Source organism: Zootoca vivipara, chromosome 14 (assembly GCF_963506605.1).
Source record: "Zootoca vivipara chromosome 14, rZooViv1.1, whole genome shotgun sequence".
Classification (NCBI taxonomy): domain Eukaryota; kingdom Metazoa; phylum Chordata; class Lepidosauria; order Squamata; family Lacertidae; genus Zootoca; species Zootoca vivipara.
The window spans coordinates 52,255,307-52,276,189 of NC_083289.1; the positions used below are offsets into that span (position 1 = coordinate 52,255,307).

General features: G+C 47.9%; 1 protein-coding gene across 4 annotated transcripts in view; it reads left to right on the forward strand.

Annotated features, from left to right (window-relative positions):
- The window catches only part of SDK1 (sidekick cell adhesion molecule 1), a 584,684-nt gene that overhangs the window by 531,322 nt on the left and 32,479 nt on the right, over positions 1 to 20,883 (forward strand). For all 4 annotated transcript variants that reach the window (XM_035130977.2, XM_035130978.2, XM_035130979.2 and 1 more), the window contains 4 exons: positions 12,366 to 12,481; positions 15,119 to 15,305; positions 16,890 to 17,027; positions 20,260 to 20,421. In XM_035130977.2, coding sequence (XP_034986868.2) covers positions 12,366 to 12,481; positions 15,119 to 15,305; positions 16,890 to 17,027; positions 20,260 to 20,421 — 603 coding nt within the window. The remainder of the gene's footprint in view (positions 1 to 12,365; positions 12,482 to 15,118; positions 15,306 to 16,889; positions 17,028 to 20,259; positions 20,422 to 20,883) is intronic.

Genomic DNA, 20,883 nt, shown 5'->3' on the forward strand with positions numbered 1-20,883 from the left:
CTGCCATTTCTTCTTCTGCCTTGACCTTCTTTTCCCTTTTGCTTTGGTTTGCATAAATGTTGGGATGCCTTTGACAGACACAAGGGCTCAAGAAGCAAGGGCTGGTCAGGGCGACCCTCCTCATCGTGGTGAGGTGGTCCATGCCTGCCCCCCATTTCCTCTTTAGGACGCCAGCATTTCAGGATGACATTCGGGCGTCAGAAGTGGGGAGGGACCAGGCTTAAAGGGTGGGCTGGTGGGAGGGAGACAACTTTCTGAAAACTCCCCATTCTGCAGTCAGAGCAAGTTGAGCTTCCTTATAGAGAAGGTACCCTTAAAACAAAACGCAGGGAAATAATGTCCAAATTGAGACGTATGTCAGATTGGTGTATCTGCTGCCCTTAATTCTCCCTTGGTAAGGCAGAAAATGCATGGAGATAATTTGCTCTGGATTCATACTGCAAGCTGAAGCAGCTGACTGAGCGCCTCATTAGCAGCTCATTAAGCTGTTAATATTACTCATAAGCAGTTCTCCATACACATGGTGAGGCAGCGGCTCCTTGTTTTAACTCTCAGCAAAGTAGGGTTGCCATATTTTGAAGAGCAAATAAGAGGACTCCATGAGGATTCTCATTTTAAAGAGCCCTATTATATGTTGGCTATAGAGGCTTGCCGACAAAGGTCCGTATAGTTAAAGCTATGGTTTTCCCAGTAGTGATGTATGGAAGTGAGAGCTGGACCATAAAGAAGGCTGATCGCCGAAGAATTGATGCTTTTGAATTATTGTGCTGGAGGAGACTCTTGAGAGTCCCATGGACTGCAAGAAGATCAAACATCTCCATTCTGAAGGAGATCAGCCCTGAGTGCTCACTGGAAGGACAGATCCTGAAGCTGAGGCTCCAATACTTTGGCCACCTCATGAGAAGAGAAGACTCCCTGGAAAAGACCCTGATATTGGGAAAGATGGAGGACACAAGGAGAAGGGGACGACAGAGGATGAGATGGTTGGACAGTGTTCTCGAAGCTGCCAACTGAGTCTGACCAAACTGCAGGAGGCAGTGGAAGACAGGAATGCCTGGCGTGCTCTGGTCCATGGGGTCATGAAGAGTCGGACACGACTAAACAAAATAGAAGCTGTGATATATTGCTGAGGGGGGCAGAAGAAGAGAAGAGGAAAGCAAGTCTTCTACCACCAGTTATGTCTATGTCTCACCCCAAAAGTATAGCCAGAGACATTTTGGCAAATTTTAAAAATCCACCTGGATGGAAATTTTATCCCTGAGAAAGAGGACGTATCCTGGAAAAAGAGGATACATGGCAACCCTAAGCAAACTGGCTTGTTTTGTCACATTGGGAGGTTGGGAATAAGCTTCTGCTCCTTCCTTGGCTAATGGGGGGCAGGGTTTGGACTGAGCCCCCTCCAGCCACAGCATGGACAAACAAAGGACTTATCCACATTTACCTTTCCTCCACTTTAAAAGCTCCATGTCCAAACACACACACCCTTTTCTTTTGCTCCAAAGCTTTTCCTGTGAAAATCTGCTCTTTAAAGCTCAGTCAGAGCAAACAGCTATCTGTGGAAAACCCACATCGACATGTGCTCTGATTGAGTGCTAAAGAGGGGTTTTGTGGGGAAATTTCCAGGGCATAAAAATTAATTAAATGCTTAGACACAGAGCTTTTAAGCGTGAACCTGTACCTGGAAAGAGGGGCGCAAACTGAAGATGTGGATAAAGCACAGAGAGAGCAGATGTCAGAGTTTCCAGCCACATCCTCCTGCAACCCTCTGCTGCACTGCCATGGAACTGAATGGGGGTGAGTTGGATCTGCCCCCCACTTTGCCCTGGCAACAGATCCCCCCCCCACCATCACCTGCCAAATGCACTCTTGGGTCTTGCATCCCTCCTTTGCTTTAGTTTTCAGTTCTGCCCTGCATCTTTGGACTCCCTCCATGAGACGGCCACTAAATCAAAATGCTTTCATTAGAAAGGGCAACAAAGGGGGGGAGACGTGCAGAAAGCTAGCAATTTCGAAATGCATGCGCTGCTGCGGTTTAATAGAACAATTGTATGCTAATTTCCCATTGAATCCGCGGGAAGCGCCGGCACGGCAACGTTTGCAGCGGTCTTAGCTCCCCCTAGTGGTAACTGGAGGTGAGCTCCCATCTCCGTCGAAGGAAATTAACAACGACCAAGAGCAACGCGGCTTCTTATTCTTAAAGGAAAGAAAACAGGCTTGTAAAATCAACAGTAATGTAATGAGAAGGCATAATGTTATTAGGAGCGAAGATGCAGCCTGGCCTCCCTTCTGGTACCTCAAATGCCATTACCTGAGAGAGGCAGGCATTGCACATCTTCTCCAACAGCAGAAATATGGCTGAGCATGTTCTGCCCCAAACATTTTCACTGTGCTTTAAACCCAGGCTGTAAAGTAGCTTATCCTGACTTTATACACTGAGGGTTTTTGCTGGCTCTTATTAGAATTATTGCTACCAGCACCAGCAATCTATTGTGCTGTTCATATTTTGTCGTAAGCCGCTCAGGGAATGTTTATGCATGGGAAGCTATACAAATCTAATAATGACATACAACAAATGCTTGATTTTAATTATTTGCTTTATGAAAATTTAGCTGTGGTTGCTGCTCGCAGGAGATTGGGCTGGATGACCCTTTGAGTTCCTTCCAGCTCTAGAATTTTACAATTCTCTATCCCGCCCTTTGATCAAGTTGTCAGGGTGGCTTACGATACAATATTTTTAAAGCATGGGGGGGTGAGGACACACATTTTTAAAGCAGCATAAAATGAATGTGATGGAACAAAACACTAATTTGCCAGCCTTAGAAAATTAAAATGAAGAGAGGTCTTTGCTACCGTGTTTCTCATATTTTAAGTCATCCCTACAAAATAAGCCATGGCAGGATTTTCCTGAGTTGAAGAAATATAAGACATACCCCAAAAATAAGCCGTAGTGGTGGGAGCAGGTCTGGATGGCGCCATGGAAGAGGAAGATGCCTGTCAGCGCCCGGAACCGGCTGCTGCTGCCCCTCAAAAATGTCCAGCAGCATGCACCGCGCCAAGCGCTGACCCGGCGGCGAGACCCGGCAAGAGCCTCAGCGTGCGCCGCGTGGAGCCCCGACCCGGCGGGACCCAGCAGCGTGCCCTGCTGAAGCGCCGACAACGCGCGCAGCAGCAGCCAGTTCCGGGCGCCGAGCCGCGACAGGAAGAGGAGGGACGCAGCGGGACGCAGCTACAACGACAAAAAACACCCGGCCGAGCCTTCATTGGCCGCCGCGGCTGCCACTCGCTGGTCCCTCCTCTTCCTGTCGCGCGCGCTGCAGGTCCCGCCGGTCCCGCCGCTGGGTTGGCGCTTGGCGCTGCTCCAAGCCCCAACCCGGCGGCGGGACGCAGCAAGAGCCGCAGCGCGCGCTGCTCCAAGCCGGGATCCGGCAAGAGCCTCAGCGCGCGCCGCGTGAAGCCCCGACCCGGTGGGACCCAGCAGCGTGCCCTGCTGAAGCGCCGACAATGCGCCCAGCAGCGCAGCAGCAGCCAGTTCCGGGCGCCGGACAGGGGAGGTACCATACTGTATTTTTTTAAAAAAAAATAATAAGACACACACACCCCCCGAAAATAAGCCATAGGATTATTTTCTTGAGAAAAAAAGATTATAAGACATGACTTATAATATGAGAAACACGGTAGGTGCTGGAAAGACATAATAATGAGTGCCCAGTGAGCGTCTCTGGAGAGAGTGTTTCAAAGCCTATTGAGGACTCAGGAGAGCTCAGGGAAGGGTGATGTCAAGATTCCAGCCTTTGGGGTGCAGCCACAACACTAGGAAATGGGGCAGGCCAAAGTGTGTGTACACACACCAAAGGTGGTTTTAGGGTCGCATGACCAGTGCAGGAGCTCTGGGTGTCACACTGCAGGGACACCACAAAAATGATGTAGGAGAGTGAGAGGCAGGGACACTGAATTTTTGCACCACGCAGGCTGCTGCTGAAATTTGAGAGCCCAAAGTCTGCCACTGCGCACGTGCACACACACACACACACACACACACACACACACACACACACGTCAACTTTCCTTTGGCTTTTTCTCATTTCCAGGAAAGTTAATTAACTTATCCCTCTTTCTGGCATGAAAACCCATAATTCAAAATATCCCCGTCTCTAATGATTTGGGCTCCCTGGGGCAACGATCTGGAGTCCTCGTAGAAGTCGCTGGCAAATTACCCTGGAATTTCCTTGTTTTGTAGGTAGGTCACCGCAGTTGTGATCTGACTCTGCCCTCCTTAATCGCTGTCTGATTAATGGCCTTTGATGCCAAAATCTGTTCCCTGAAGAAGAGGGCAGCCGTGTTAAACTGCTCAGGTGAAAGGAGTTGCTTAACTAATTGCATTGATTCCAACTGTTCGAGCCTGGTGTGAGCTATGGCTAAGTCTCTGTGCACTTAAAAGGACGTTTCCCTATGCTATGGGATGCCATTGTTATTCTCTGAAGAATTTGTGGATGTGCTGGATAAGACGGTTTCCCATGGACACCTGGTGGCTACTGACAGAAGAGGATTCTGGAATAGACTCGCCATTGGCCAGACCCAGCAGGTTCTGCTCATGTTCTTGATAACAATACAGTTAAAAGAGTCACCATTACCACCATGCCCTGTTGCAGCAAATTCATTTGGGTAACACAGTCTAGTTTAAACCAATGCTATTGAAGGGGTGGCCCGCAGACTGGTGCAAGTTCATCAGACATCAGCTGCTGGTCCCCAGTGACTCTACCAACAGCCCAGGTTTAGTTGGGGGGGGGCGCGGACTCCTCAGGGACCAAATATGGTACCAGTTCCTGACACATTGTGGGAGGAGAATCTTGGTCCACCACATCAGATAGCTTGAGAAGCACCAGTTTAAACAATTCTGTTTTATTGCCTTAAAAACGGGCTACTTTCACCAGCAGCAACCTATAGAAAAATCGTCACCACTGCCATCATCCTTACTGCTTCCATATGAAAAGTAAACTTGAGAATTTCAGCTCTTTGAGAAATTAGAGGAAAACTGGGCTGAAACTAGTTTACATCAAAAAGGATGTGGCTGCACACAATAGAGGCTCAATTCTGGGACAATTGCAGAATCAATGAGAGACGTGTGGAAATTCAGCCATCAATTCATCTCACTTTCTTTGAATCATTCACACATTGACTAGCTCTTGACTATCAATCTAGATAGCAAGCTGTAAAAGAGACCTTCTTTCTCTCCTTTGTGTAAATGGCTCTTCATTAGGGGGTGGGGGTCCTTTCTATAAACTGAGGGAGGCTTCATGGATTAGAAAACTCTAAGTACGAATGCTTATTTCTTACAAGCAAGAAAGGAGCATCAGCGTGCCCCAGCAATCTAGTGTCTGCCAAAAGACACACCTATGCAACTTAGCACACCCAGGGATGGGAGATGAATTGGTTCAGGTTCCATTTTAGCATGAACTTACCAAATTCACACTACTCAAACCGATATGCAAACTGAAGCACAGTTCTCCCTTGTGAAACTCTCCTTTCTCTGAGCCTTACCTTGCAGTTCTCCACCTACAGAGTGTGTACAAACATGCATCATAAAAATGCATGTATTAGTGAAAGGTGCGTGCAAAAAATGTGTATGTTGGTGAAAATTACAAACAAAATTGCATTACGCTAGGGGGTAACAGCTTGCAAAAATGCATACAAGTTTTCACATTGATCTTTCCTTTTAAAAAAAGGCAAATGTAAGCAGAAATGGGGCAAATTAAATTTAAGATTGGAAAATGGAGAATCTGAGAGAAGCCAGCATTAACAGATTCTTCTTCTTTGGGAGAAGGCTTGGAAGAAAATATACAGCTTTCCCAGCTAGGCAATTCTGAGAGAGAAAACAGTGGTGATGTGTAGCTGAGAGAAATTTAAAGACAACCCTCACGGTACATTTGTGGGAGGCAGTGAAAAAGAAAAAGAGAGCAGAGTCCCAGTCTGCCCAGAGTCATTGATCACCTGCTTTGGAGCCTCTGAAGGAAAAGGTGAGCATGGCCAAGTGCCTGTTCTCAGCTGAATTTCTCCGTCACCCCGGGTTGACTGTTCCTGCCATTGGCAAGGTGCTTGTGTCCATGTTAGGGAAGGCCATTAATCTCTGGCTTTCTCAACTTGAGTCCTCTGCTCTAAACTCTCAGAAAGCTACATTTCAGGGGGGTGCAAAAAAAAAAAATCTGGTGTGTGGTATGTTCCAGGCATACATCATGTGTCTAGCCTTTGGGGGGCAGACAAGGCGGGGACTGATGAGAAAATGTGACTCAGGCAGCTTAGGAAAAGATGCCCTCCTTTCCATGTCAGACTCTCCAGAGGAAGAGCAGAAGCTGCCTTAGACAAGGTTGGTTTTTTTGTCCACCTTCCCTGCATTGCCTTCATTCCCTGGCGGGGGTCTTGGGCCCTAAGGGTCTTTTCCCATCACCTCCTTTTTATTGCTTCTTTTATTTCTTTCATACCATTTATATACCGCATGATTGCAAGAAAATCCCCACGTCTGGGATCAGGAGCACCAGACGACATATCCCCCCCCCAATAGAATCATAAAGTTGGAAGGTACCATGAGGGTCATCTAGTCTGACCCCCTGCAGTGGAGGAATCTTTTGCCCACAACCCTGAGATCAGGAGTCTCTTGCTCTACCGACTGAGCCATCCCAGCTCAGTCCTACATGGATTGGAAAAGGGCCATGCAATTGCCAGCTCATTTCAACCTGAACTCTAGCCATGTGGAATAGCTGTGCCGGGATAGGGATGCCAGCATTGTCTTAGTCCACATGGTAGGAACAAATCTGAGGTCCTGGGCAGGGCTGTCTTAAGCATATGCGGCACCGGAGTGCAAAGATCCACTCACCCCCCCCCCGGTTGCCCAGTCCCAGGCGCGCGGGAGGGCGGAGCCGGCTGGCTGCCTCAGTGTCTCGCTGGCTCGGTCGCCACCGAATTTGTGGCGCACAGCCGCCCGCAGCAGAAGATCCCACCACGGCACTCCGACCAACAGACGGGCTCTTCCCCAGACTCAACCCTCAGGCCCTGGACTCTCGGCCAGGTGCCCCCTGAGAGCCTTTCACCCAGGTGCCCTGCACCCCTAGTGCCTATGGGTAAGATGGCCCTGGTCCTGGGGTGGAGGGATGTGGGGAGGACAGTGGCCAGTGGTCTGGGATGATGGGAGTCCAACAACATCTGGCTAAAGCTGCACTTCTGTTCCCTGCTAAAAAATGTAACCCTGACCTTCATATACTTAAGTTGCTTCTTTGTGGTCAATGACAGTGAAAGTGCTCATGTTCCTTCCGCAACAGTTCTGAACCGCAGCCGGAGTCTCCATTTTTTGCGTGTGTGTACAATTTCTAAGTTCTTCATAGATTTGCCCTGTGTCTCCCATTCCGCCACCGAGCGCACAGCAGAGACAACCTCTTTCTGGCACCAGCCTTCTCCCATGTTTGTGCCTGTGGGTGTGTCTGGGACCGCCAATTGATTTCCTGCCTTTGCATTCTGTGCTCTCTTGGCACTGCTACAAAGCCACGGTTAGCGATTCCTTTATATATATATATATGAAAAAGAATTAATTAATTGTACGGCTTGCTCTTTTTCTGCTATTTGCTCTCCCTTTCTCTTGAATGATTCATCAAAGGGGTTGTGCCTGGAAGGAAAAGCAAATCCTCCTCCAAGGAGCAACCAGATACAAAGAAAAAAAACTGTACTGGATCCCTAAGCAGAACACGAGAGCTTCCGCGAAAATGGCGCCTCTTTGCTTGCCAACAACATCATTTAGGTCCTCGGGGTTATTTGCTGCACCTGTTACACTTGATAACTGGCACCTAAAGCCACAGGGAAAATGCCACACCAAGCCCTGTTTGCATATGTGTGACAGCAAGGGATTAGCAGGGAGCGCAGAGCCTGGAATTGCCAGTGCCTTTTGGATATGAGAGGCCATTAATTCATCCATGTCTAACATAGATATGCTTGTAATTCTGGGGTTTCTGCCCCTCCCCACGCCATGCTTTAAGCGAATGCTTTGGAGTCCCAAATGATTTCTTAAGAATTGTTAAGCTGTTGTTGTTCTTGAACATGCTGTCAGATTAGCATAAATGGCTGGTTCTGTACAGAAACAGGCACTCCATTTCCCCAGTAGATCCACTCGGATGTGGGTTTTCAGCTGGTGCCTTGTGACCCACAACGCAGTCATGGCCAGGCAGGCCCAGATCAGAATTCCAGAAACAAGAGGGTCTGCAGCAATTCTGTTGGCTTCTGTGGGTTTTCAACAGAGCTGTGAAATTCTAGGGCACTCTGGTGAATTTCATCTCATAGGGATGGCCCTTTAAAATTCAGGATTCCCCTGAATTTTGCTGTGATTCCCGCATTGGAGGAGGTTGGACTAGATGACCATTTGACCCTCATGGAGGGGAGGGCTCTCAGTGGCTACTCCCCACAATGGCTAAGTGCTGTCTCCACAGATGGAGGCAGGGAGGCTTCTGAATCCCAGTTTCTGGAAACCACAGGAAGGGAGAGGGTCCACTACTGAGGAGCTTCCCGGCCAAGTGGGGGATTTGAACTCCCAATTCCTAGTCCTCTTTAATCCACAGAACACCCCTGTGAGGTAGGTTGGGCAGAGAGAGGCAGTGACTGGCCTCCATTGTCACTCAGTGAGCTTCATGGCTGAGTGGGATTTGAACCCTGGTCTCCTAAATCCCAGCCAGACACTCTGAATTTTGCATTTGTATGTTTTTCTGTGTGGGCCACCTGAGGGAGGCGGGCACTGTTTGGGCTTAAAGGTGGCATATAAATACTATAAACAAGAACATAACTCTAACCACTAATAGAGTGCAGCGGGTCCATGCCTAACCTCTGTAGACATAGTCAGGCCCCAAACACATTCCACCCCCTAGAGCAGGGGCAGAGAACTTTTACATGTCAATAAGCTTTTGCCAGTTTTCTGCCAATTTATCTCATTGGCCTGTCCCCAAGGTTTATCAGGTTCAGAGTGGCACAAATGCATATGGCCCACAAGAGGGATCTTTCGCCACCCCTTTTCTCCCCCAGTGCCTGAAACGGACCAGCATGGTGCAGCCATGAACTCGCCTGCTGTCTGCAGTTATTTTTCCAGTGAGATCCACGAGAGACTCTTCTAGCTAGAGGGATTCCGTTTATGAAGCAACATTCATTTGTGCTCTCTTGAGCATCAGGCGCCTTTGGAAAGGCAGTAGTCGTTAACAGATGGTGCAGTTTTCTTAAAGTTTATACAGTCAAACCTCGGTTCCCAAATGCCTTCATTTTGGAACGTTTTGGCTCCCGAACATCGAAAACCCGGACGTAAGTGTTCTGGTTTTCAAACATTTCTCGGAACCCGAATGTCCGACGCGGCTTCTGATCTTCAAAAAGCTTAGCTGTCAGCTAGTCAGAAGGTGCGCCTCAGAATCTGAATGTTTCGGAAGTCGAAAGTGCTTCCGGAACAGACTATGTTTGACTTCCGAGGTTCCACGGTATACCGCTTGATTCTAAAAAAACAAAAACAAAAACTCACCTCAAAGCAGTTTACAAAAAAGGTAATCAGATTATCAGTAAGTAAAATTACCAATAATGTAAAACTTTTTTTTAAAAAAAAAGTTAAAATAACAATGGACTAAAAACAGATTAGAACTTGAATCTGCTTTGTAAACCTCTGGGTAGGCTTGTCTAACTAAGAATGATTTTAGCAAATTATTATTATTAATAATGATAATCAGTTTTAATTAAGCACTAGTCTAATGGCTATTCTCCATTTTGCCTTTTGCTTTTTAATTGTCCTATCTTGCAACTGAGTTGCCAGTGGCAGACCTGCAGTAAGAAACAAAAACAAGAAAACCGCCCCAAACTGCCATCAACTTTATTTATGTTTTGGATTATTAATGCAGCTCATAAAATTCCTCCAGTTAGTTTTGATTGAATTGTTTCTTCTCCGTCTTTTTTTTTTCTTTTTTCTTTGGGGTGTGCGATTCTGTCGTTTAATGGAGCGGTAAATAAGAATTTCTGATAATGAGCCCAAGCATCTGTCACAACAACCTGGCTGCGGTTATTAACATTTCCATTAACGGCAGGGTGGGCAGCGATAATGCGGAAGCGGCGCAGTTAGAACAAAATAAATAGTTGGTGTCAGGCTGAGTGGGTGTTAATTACTATTTTATTTCGTAACCCCAGAGAGAAGGAGGGAGCGGAAATATATAAATATATACCGATCACGCAGCTGGCGAAGGTCACTGTCCGTGAAGAAAAAGGCCTCGGGAGGAGCAACGAAGGAGGGTTCCCTTCGCCTTCCTTGGGTGGCAAACAGTTTATGGCTTCCATTTGCAGGCCGTTTAATGGGCGGGGAGGGAGGAGGCAGCAACTCTCAAGCACCGTGGGCAGAGGTTATGACAAGACCATCTGCAGGCAGGTGGCTGCTTTCTGGCCTCACTTAGACACCCCTGTAAAAGTTAGCTCCTAGCAAAAATGCAAAATAGGCTTAAGTGGGTTCGGAGGAAGCCGCTTGGGCGCCTGGGGCGGCGAGCCCAGGAACAGGACGAGCCACCCATAGGGGCGGGGTGAGGGCGGGGTGAGACGCCCACAGGGGGGCACACTGCGGGGTCTCCAGAGTCTGCCTGCCTGCTACAGCTGGGCGGGAGGTGGCGGGCGGACCGTTTAGGCAGCGTGGAGCCTGTGTGCGCCCAAGCCACCACGTCTCTTCCAGAATAGACATGTGGCTCGGGCGCACTGCAGGCCCTGCGGTAAGTGCTGCTCGGCATTTTGTGACCCCCCTCAGTGGTGACACCCGGGGCTGCCCGCACCCACCACCCACCCTTCCTCCACCCCTGCCCATGCCCTGGTCTGCATAAAGATGTGCTAGCAGGCCGTCCCTCGTGCAAGGAGCAAATGCACCCAAGGAGCAGCTGCTCTTACAGATGCCACACAAGTATCCCAAGCAGCAGGTTTGAGATCTAACTCAGGATGAGAATACTGTTTCAGACCAGGGCTGGGTGTGCTGTGATGGAATTCTCGCCCAGGAAATCATATCCCTGTGCACAGAAAGCTAGCATGTCAACGGAAAAGCCTAGGCTAGGCGTTTTCTCCCTAGCTTTCTAAGTGTGGGGTTTTTATTTCATTTGGTATGGAAGAACACTTAGTCTCATGCCTCTAAGTGTTTTACAAAATATATATAATAAAACTTTAAGATTATTGATAACAAACAGAAAAGCTATTTTAAAATATTCAAAACATGTTTAAAACAACAGTAGCTAAGCAGTCATAAAGCACATTTAATGTCTGGATAGGTTTGCAAAAACAAAAATGTTTTAAGCAGACCCCGAAAAGAGTTCAATGAAGGCACCTGCCGGATGTCAATAGGCAGGGAGTTCCAAAGTGTAAGCGCTGCCACACTAAAAGATTTATTTCTTGCAAGTGCAGTGCAATTATTATGTGGCACTTCTAACAGTGCCAAATCAGCAGATTGGCACAGTCGAGCAGGCACCTGTGGGGTAAGGCGATGGTAAACTGGTCCCAAAATGTTAATAGCAACACCTTGAACTTGTACCAGTAGCAAATTGGCAACCAGTGCAGATCTCTGAGCAGAGGTGATATGTGCTGGCGTGGCCTCACTCCTGTCAGCAATTGTGTTGCAGCATTCTGCACTCGCTGCAGCTTCAAGTTCAAGGGAAGCCCCACTTGGAGCATATTTCAGTAATCTGGTCTTGAAGGGTTGGGTGGACTATTGCCTGAAATTGACAAAACACACATAATAAAAACAGAACAGCCAGGCAGAATCCAACCCCCTACTTGTTATCTCTCCCTGTTGAATGCAAGCCCCCAGCAGAAAGTGTTACAGCTCTTCAGGCAAGTGTTTGAGGAGACCTCTGTGCAAAATGAATTCCTCGATTCAAGGGCTGCCCCATGATGCAAAGAGCGCTCTCTCTGCATCCTTTAATTCATTCTGAATGCATTGCCTCCTGCTTTTAAAAGCATTCTGCGTGCACTTTTGGTGCAGAATGTGTTTGCTGCTTTCAACACTGTGTTTGTTTAAAGGAGTGGGCAAGGTTTCCAAAGACTTTGTAAGACGCAAGAGCAGCTTCCGGGGAATGCAACTTGTGTGCTTTATTATTATTATTATTTATTATTATTATTATTATTATTATTATTATTATTATTATTATTATACTGCCCTATACCCGGGGGTCTCAGGGCGGTTCACAGAATAAAATCACAACCTATAAAATCAAAACAAGAACAATAACCCAATAACCCAATAACAACCCCCCACACACACACACAGCCTGTATCCCCCTTCTCTACTCAAGATGCCGGCTCTGACATTCACTTCTAATTCTCTGTCTTCTCTCTTCCTCCAGCACCAGCGATGCCGCCCCAGAACATCCAGATAAGTGCGCTCTCCGCAAGCCAGCTAGAAGTTGCCTGGGACCCTCCACCAGTCGACAGCCAGAATGGGAATATCCAAGGCTACAAGGCAAGTGCTCTCTCTCTCTGTGTGTGTGTGTCCACTATTGCAAATCTTCTTCCTATTGTCATTAATATTTCCAACTTTCATAAGACGTGGGCACAGAGATGGGGGCCGGCTGTTCCTCTCTGCAGCAGCCAGGTCACTTCACATGTGGTATGACCCAGATGCAAGAAGAGAGGCAGCTTGCAGTGACTTAAAACCATGAACAAGATCAGAAAGAAAGTGCACGAGCAACATGCAGATCCCCAACAACTGGTATCTGACCAACTCGAGCCACAATGATGGATTTAGACTCTCTCCAACAATTAGCTCCGATAAATGGAATTTTTCCTCAACCCTCCCAATCCCCTTTTCCTTTTGTGCCTTTTCAGTGGTAAGTCTTTGCACAGGACTTGGAGATTACAATTGCAGTGTGGCACATCTGATCTGGATAATGGCAGGGCAGAGACTGGGGCCAGTTCCTCCTTGCCCAGGAAGGGAGCAGGTGGTATGCCAGCCCCAGTTGGGGGTGGGGTGGGCACAGTGGCGTAGCTAGCTGCTTGGGCGCCCAGGGCAGCGCAAATGCCCTGCACCTGGAGGCGGGGCAAGCCGGGGCAGAGCATGCTGCGCGGAACCTCCATGGAGTCCGCCAGCCCCACGTTGCTGTTTCGGGCAGCGCGGAGCCTGCAAGTGCCCGAGCCACCGCATCACTCCCCAGGAGAGACTTGTGGCTTGGGTGCGCTGCAGGCCAGGCCCCGCGGCCACCCCCCTCAGTGATGACACCTGGGGCGGATCGCACCCACCGCACCCCCCTTCCTACGCCACCAGGTGGGCACACTCATGGATGCCACCTGGATATTTATTAGTGGTGCTAGATCTAGGATCACACTCAACATTTCTTCTTTATTTATATTTAATACTATTTATTGCATTTGCATCCCACATTTCTTTCCTGGGAGCTCAAGGTGGTGTACATGGTTCTCACCCTACTTATCTAATCCCCACAACATCCCTTTAAGGTACGTTAGGCTGAGAGAGACCATCACTGGCTTCTAGGGTCACACAGTGAGCTTCACAGTCAAGCGGGGTTTTGAACTCAGGTTTCCTAGGCCCGTCCTTATTTGTTTATTTCCCAACTTTTTCTCCAGGGAGCTTAAAGTTGGCATGCGTAAGTCTCTACCCTCAATTTATCCTCACAACACCCCTGTGAGGTAGACTATACTGAGAGGCAGTGACGGGTCCCCAAGGTCATCCATCAATCTTCACGGCCAAGTGGGGATTCGAACCCAGGCCTCTCCCAGGTCCTAGTCCAACGCTCTAGCCAGTTGGCCGTGGCTCTGCTGCAGTTCTGTTGCCTTGAGATGCCACAAGCAGCCTGCTGCTTGCAAACCCTGCGACTTGGCTGGCGCTCGTTGCCTGCCTCAACCCCCCCCCCCACCTGTGTGTCAGAGCAGCAAATGGAGCAAAGCTGAGCCAATGGAAATGATCTGGCATCGCCTCTTGGCAGGAGCAAGCTACCTGCTATAACAATTTGTGTGTTTTCCACTTTTGTTTGTGCACAGGCTGTTCTAATCGCTTGGCTTGTAGCACCAAGGCAGAGTCTTGGCCAGGCTCTCGGGTCAAGCTCCCAGCTTGTCCAGGAGAGGATCAATTAACTGTTACACCCATTTGTGGCTGTCCCACAGCCAAGGTGAGGTTTGTTAGGGGGAGAAGAGAGTGTCTGCAGTTTTCCCACCAGGCACTGAAAAGGCCACAGATGTGACGTGGTTGTGAGAGCAGCCCTAGGCCCAAGAGAGCATCCTATCTCTCACCATGGCAACCAGGTGCATCCTGAGAAGCACACGAGAAGGGTGGCTGGCCTGTAGCCCCACCTTGCATTGCCCCCCCCACACTGATATGCAGAGCCATGATGCCTCTGCAGAACCCTTGTGGCTAGTAATAGCCACGGCTGGACCTCTCCTCCTCCACGAATTTGCCTAATCTTATCTTAAAGCTACATCTTGGAAGTTGAATGTTGGCAGATTCAGGACGGCAATTCACACAGTGCATAGTTGAGGTGTGGAACTCACTCCCACAAGAAGTGTTGATAGCCACCAGCTTAGATGGTTTTAAAGGAGGATTGGACAAATTCCCGGAGGAGAGGACTATGAATGGTGACTAGCAATGGTGATTCCACGGTTGGAGGCAGCAAAGCTTCTGAATACCAGTTGCTGGAAACCACAGGTGGGAGAGAGCATGTGGTTGGCCACTGTGAGAACAGGAGGCTGGACTAGATGGGTCATTGGACGGATCCAGCAGGGCCCTTCTGGTGTTCTTTCTTTAACTTGCATCAAGAATTCCATAAATCAGTTATGCCTTTTGTTTGGCTTGAAACTCTTGCTGCTCAGTTTCAATAGATGACCCCAATCATTACTGGGTGAGAGAGGAAGGAAGACACTTCTCTCCTGCTTTCCACCTTTCCATTTCCTTCAAACTATGTCGAATTTTATTGGCTCCTTACCTGAAATCCAATGGACGCAGCAAAGAGAGAGAAAGAGATTCAAAAATCAATACTTTATAACATGTCGTGGGGGGGGGTGAGTTAGAGGCAGCAAAGGAACAGATGGCAACTTTAGAGAGGCAGGGTAAAAATCCAAATTAAGTAACCCTTTCTCTTCCAATTAGGTTTACTACTGGCAGGAGGGGAGTCAGAATGACACGGAAAAAGTGAAGGTTCTTTTCCACCCGGAGACAAGCATTCGGCTGAAGAACCTCACCAGTTACTCTAAGTACTTGATCTCTATATCTGCTTTCAACGCAGCGGGCGATGGGCCAAAAAGCAGCCCTGGGCAAGGCAGGACCCATCAGGCAGGTAAGGATGCCACTGCCATGTACGAAGTATGGCGAAGCCGGAACCTCTCTTGCATGACCTCCAACTCTGCGTTTCCCCTCCAGTGTTTTAAATAGAAGGCTGCCAAAGACATACATCTTTGGAATGTCATAACAATCAGGCACAAGGATGAAGCCTGCATCAATTACCCAAGACCTTTTCCAGAATGTTTGGCTCCTGCCCTGTCCTCAAAGCCAAATGCTCTCCGACATTACAAAGATGAGCATTTGGAGGGCATTTACTCGACTACTTCCCTGCGCACATGGGCAATGGGACATAAGAGGCCTCCTCGAGCTTCCTTTGCCAAGCCGCTGCCCACCAGTGGCTGGGACCGATGGGAATTCTCGGTCTATACTTCTGGAAGCCACGAGATTGGCAAAGGCTGCCTTAGAGCTATACACACATAATTCCAGACACTCATTCTACGTGCAGTGGGGGGTTGAGATCACATTGATCTGACATCCACTCTTAGGACGAGTGGCCTTCATAATTTTTGCACAGATTGAGGCTACACATGTCAAACGTCACATCTGATCATGTAGCAGACTGTGCTAGAGCAATTCTGACCAAGCCCACCTACAGCCCACAACAACAAAAGTTTATCCTGCTCAGCTCTGCCTGCATTGTTGTTGTTGTTGAGTCATTTAGTCGTGTCCGCCTCTTCGTGACCCCATGGACCAGAGCATGCCACGCACTCCTGTCTTCCACTGCCTCCCACAGTTTGGTCAGACTCATGTTGGTGGCTTTGAGAACACTGTCCAACCATCTCGTCCTCTGTCGTCCCCTTCTCCTAGTGCCCTCAATCTTTCCCTACATGACTTTTCCAATGACTTTTCTCATGAGGTGGCCAAAGTATTGGAGCCTTAGCTTCTGCCTGCATAAGGCCCCTTATCTTTCTTTCTTTCTTTCTTTCTTTCTTTCTTTCTTTCTTTCTTTCTTTCTTTCTTTCTTTCTTTCTTTCTTCTAAGACAGCAGAGAGGAAACCTGTGGCTCTCCAGTTGTCATGAACCACAACTCCCATCATTCATGACTATTGGCTTTGTTGGTTTAGGGCAGATGGGAGCTGTGGTCCAAGGACTTCAGGAGAGCTGTTGGTTCCCTGCCACTGTTCTGAGGCCTCCAAATACAGAAAGGGAGCAAGGTTTTTAGACTTTTTGATGTCAAGCACTGAGCAGTTGCCTGGCAAGTGAGATTAATGGGATTTTTTTTTAAAAAGGGGTAGTACTTTAGGATCTGCTAACCAAAATTACTGCTGCAAAAGGCACTGAAGCAGACTAGACTAGGAAGAGGATTCTGCCGTAGGCCACATTCCCATCTGACATGCCACAGACATGGGCTATGTATGCACTTCCACTGCTGGTTTAGTTCGTTTCCATCTTCTATCTATTCTGTCATTTCTTAAGAAATTATTCCACACACACCCAAACCAGCTTCAATCCAAACTGAGAAACAGAATGACCAGTAATGTGTGCACAGCCATAGATTATGAGCAATGCCACAGGCTGGAAGGAGAGCTGTGATCTTCCTGCCGCTAAGTGTTTCTGCTGATGTTCATCCCTCTTTCAGCTCCAAGCGTCCCCAGCTTCCTGGCTTTCTCAGAAATCACTTGCTCTACCCTCAACGTGTCCTGGGGGGAACCAGCTGCAGCCAATGGCCTTCTGCAGGGTTACCGGGTGATCTATGAGCCTTTGGCCCCAGTGCAAGGTAAGAGTGCCCAGGAGAGATCAGAGAGAAGCACATTGCAGTTGTGTGTCTGGTCTCCCAATATCTAGTATATGTCCACCCATCCCTTTGTACATCTCCATTAACTGGTTTGCCATGACCTCATGGATGGAGAAACATGCATTCAAAAGAGTTGATCCAGCTTTAATTTTTCATTGGATCTCTCTCTGTATCTCTCTGTATCCCCCCCCCAATTTCCAGAGTCCCCCAAAGAAATGGGGGGCCACCATGAGTTCTTTTTTGTTGAGGCTTTTTCTGCTCAGGTGACTTTCACTTGCAGTCCCTGTTGATGGATTCTTGAATGTTTATGGGATGTTGCTTTTAACCTGAGTCCTAGATGACAACAAAGAGCCCTGCATCTGTTTCTCACAGCTTGCTCTAAAACAGCTTGAAATGTGCATTATTTGGGGGTGGGGGGCAAGGTCTTCATCTCCAGATTTCTCTGATCAGTTAAATAACACCCCCTTCAGAGACATTGGGTGATGTGCAGTGTGATTTTCCTCTCTTGGGCATTTGAACAATAATATGTCTCTGAATTAAAATATTAATTAGAAAGAAAATTTGAACTAGACTTGTTTCTTTTCTTTCTTTCTCTAGATTTAGCCAATAAAAGCTGAGATAAATATCTTTAATATAACTTAGTAATAAACTAAAGAGATGGATGATAGCACGGCAGATGTAATGCGCTCTGAAAAGTTTGATCCAACCAGCTTCTGTCGGATTTTAAATTGCGTTGTCCAAGGAGTTTGACACTCTTTGGGAAACTTTGAATATAACACAGCAGTCAAAAAGGCAAATGTAATATGAAAAAAAGCATTTTTCAAGAGTTAAAAAATATTTCTTTTTAAAGAAACTACTATTATGCCACTCCATGGTTTTCCCCAGAGCTGATGGTGATGAAACAATCGCTGAGATGGCTAGAGTGCCTATGGAGGAAAACTCATTCAGAATTGGACTGAACACGGGTTAGAGCTCGACGTCGAGCCTACCAAGTGGCAATAGCAATGGTGAAGAGGACCTTATTTGTAGCCTCTATTGCATCTGCAGAAAACAAATGTAGCCTATAGACCTTAAGCTCTCAGGCTTAAAATCTAAAACACTAGACACATTTCAGAAGGAGAAAAGATGCTTAGACTGTGTGCACACAACAGTTTAGAATGGATTGAGTGCTTCCTCCTTGAGCACATTTTTCGTGTCACCCACATGGCATTGTCCTCATCCAAGTGGCAACCTGCTCTTTCCACCCATTTATTTCAGATTTTCGCGATCCATGGATAATGCAAGTTGCCCAAGTGTGGACATACTGAAGCACATTGTGGGGGCAGTTTGATTTGGTTTTTTTTTACATGAGTGGTGATGTTTTGCTGGGTGCTGGAACTGAGGGAGGGTGGGGAAGTGCTCACAGAGGAGAGGGGACAGCAGCACACAGTGGGACTTCATCCCACCGTTCCCCACCCACTAGAGTGGACGGGACACACATAGACTACATTCACACGGCAGTTTATTTCATTTCTCCAATGTTTCCCTGTTAATTTCTACATTGCCTTTGGGCTTCTGCACGACATAAAAGCCACTTTTGGAAAACTATTGGAAAATAGCACATGGAAAATAGCACAGCGGGTGGCGCTGTGGTCTAAACCACAGAGCCTAGGGCTTGCCAATCAGAAGGTCCGCAGTTCGAATCCCCGCAACGGAGTGAGCTCCCATTGCTCAGTCCCAGCTCCTGCCAACCTAGCAGTTCGAAAGCACATCAAAGTGCAAGTAGATAAATAGGTACCGCTCTGGCGGGAAGGTAAACGGTGTTTCCGTGCACTGCTCTGGTTCGCCAGAAGCAGCTTAGCCATGCTGGCCACATGACCCAGAAGCTGTACGCTGGCTCCCTCGGCCAATAAAGCGAGATGAGTGCTGCAACCCCAGAGTCGTCCGCGACTGGACCTAATGGTCAGGGGTCCCTTTACCTTTACAGCTCATTTCCATGTTTTTTTGTTTTTTTTAAATCCTTTTACAGCCACCTTATCCCAGAAAACCACAGAATTAAAGTGATGAAATCTGGGTTGGTATTCACAAGGGACACACAATAATACAGTAGTTCAGCCATCAAAGACCAAGGGAAAAAGGTGGCCATCTAAAGCTATCAAGAGATGGGGACCTGACTCTTCCTTATAGGGAGGGAGTTCCACAGCTTTGGAAGTCATTGCAGAGAAGGCTGTATTCAAGTCATCACCCCCACACCTTCAATAGCACCCTAAGAAGAACTCTCCTGCAGCAGGTCATAACAGCCTGACTGGCACATAGGGGAGGAGGTGCTCCTGCAGGTATTTGGGGCCCAAGTCATTTAGGGCTCCAAACACCAAGGTGAACACATTGAACTGGGCTCCATGCTCATCCAAGCAAAGAGGCAGCCAGAACAGGCTCCATGCTCATCCTAACAGATGCTCCAGCCAGGCCCCAAGGCTGCAAACAGTCTTGTGTTTTCGTGTTATCTCTTTATACCCATTCCCCACTGAAAGGCCTGACTCCAACACAGCACCTACCTGTGGGAAATGTTAACACAACTACGCCAGCGGGTTATGCATCTGAATTATTCTCAGGCAAATTCAAACAAAGATCCTTTTTTGGGGGGGGGGGGGGAACTTACCCAGGCTCCATTCACCTTCCTTTTCCACTGGGGTGTGTGTGTTAAATTGAACATGAATAAATTAATCCAATCTGAAAGGTCAGGAGATTTTCACTCCTGTTGCTTTGCTGTCCATGGATAAAGCATTGGTCAACAGAGGTTTGGCCTGGTGAATTTATTTTCCCCAGGAGTGATTTGAAAGAATGATTGGCCCAGAGGCCCCGGGTGAAGACAAGCTGGGTTGAATGAGCTACTGCTTACAACCCCCTAAACTCACCTCTTTCCTCCATCCTAATGTAATTAGTGAGGTAGTCTCCAGCCTCTTGGTAATTTCCCAATTGCGCTGTAAGATTCCCCCCCTCCCCTTCTTGGTGCCCACTTATCAAGCTTAAAGTCTAATTACACTTATCTGTGCTGAAAATTGGCCATTATCGCTCCTTAAATTCCCACTAATTGTAAGAAATACTTCCTTAGCAAATGGCTAGATAATTTTCACTGGTAATCTAGACAGGATAAGCTCCACTGCTCCACTGCCTTCCTCCTTTCTTGTTAATACGTTTAACACTCTTGTCTTATTTTTTATTCCCTCCGTTCCAGGGGTGAGCAAAGTGGTGACCGTGGGTATCAATGGGAATTGGCAGCGGTGGCTGAAAGTCAGAGACCTGACCAAGGGCATGACCTACTTGTTCCGAGTACAAGCCAAGACCATCACCTATGGGCCAGAGCTGCAAGCCAACATCACAGCTGGGCCAGCAGAGGGTAAGTGAGACACGAGGAACATGCCAAGGGAGGGGAAGACCAAGCAGAGCCCGTTGCATTAACGCAGCACCCAGCAGCAAGGAAGGTGTTCAAAAGGCATTTTCAAGCCAGGGGAAAGTTATGTGGCAAGGCAGGGTTTATTCTCCTCCTTCACAGGCAGTGACAATGTCCAGATCATGGGCGTATACCAGCTCCCCCCCCCCAAGAAGCAAAATAAAATTACCGTATTTTACAGACCATAACCTGCACTTTTTCCCTCCAAAAACTGAAGGGGAAAAGTCACAGCGGGTTATGGAAATCGGGCTGTTTTCACCCCCTCCGCGGCTGCAGCCAGCAACAGGAACGTGGGAGGGGGAAGGAGCAGCCTGAGCTGCAGGGGGGGGGGCGGACGGGAGTTCCTTCCTTCCTTCCTTCCTTCCTTCCTTCCTTCCTTCCTTCCTTCCTTCCTTCCTTCCTTCCTTC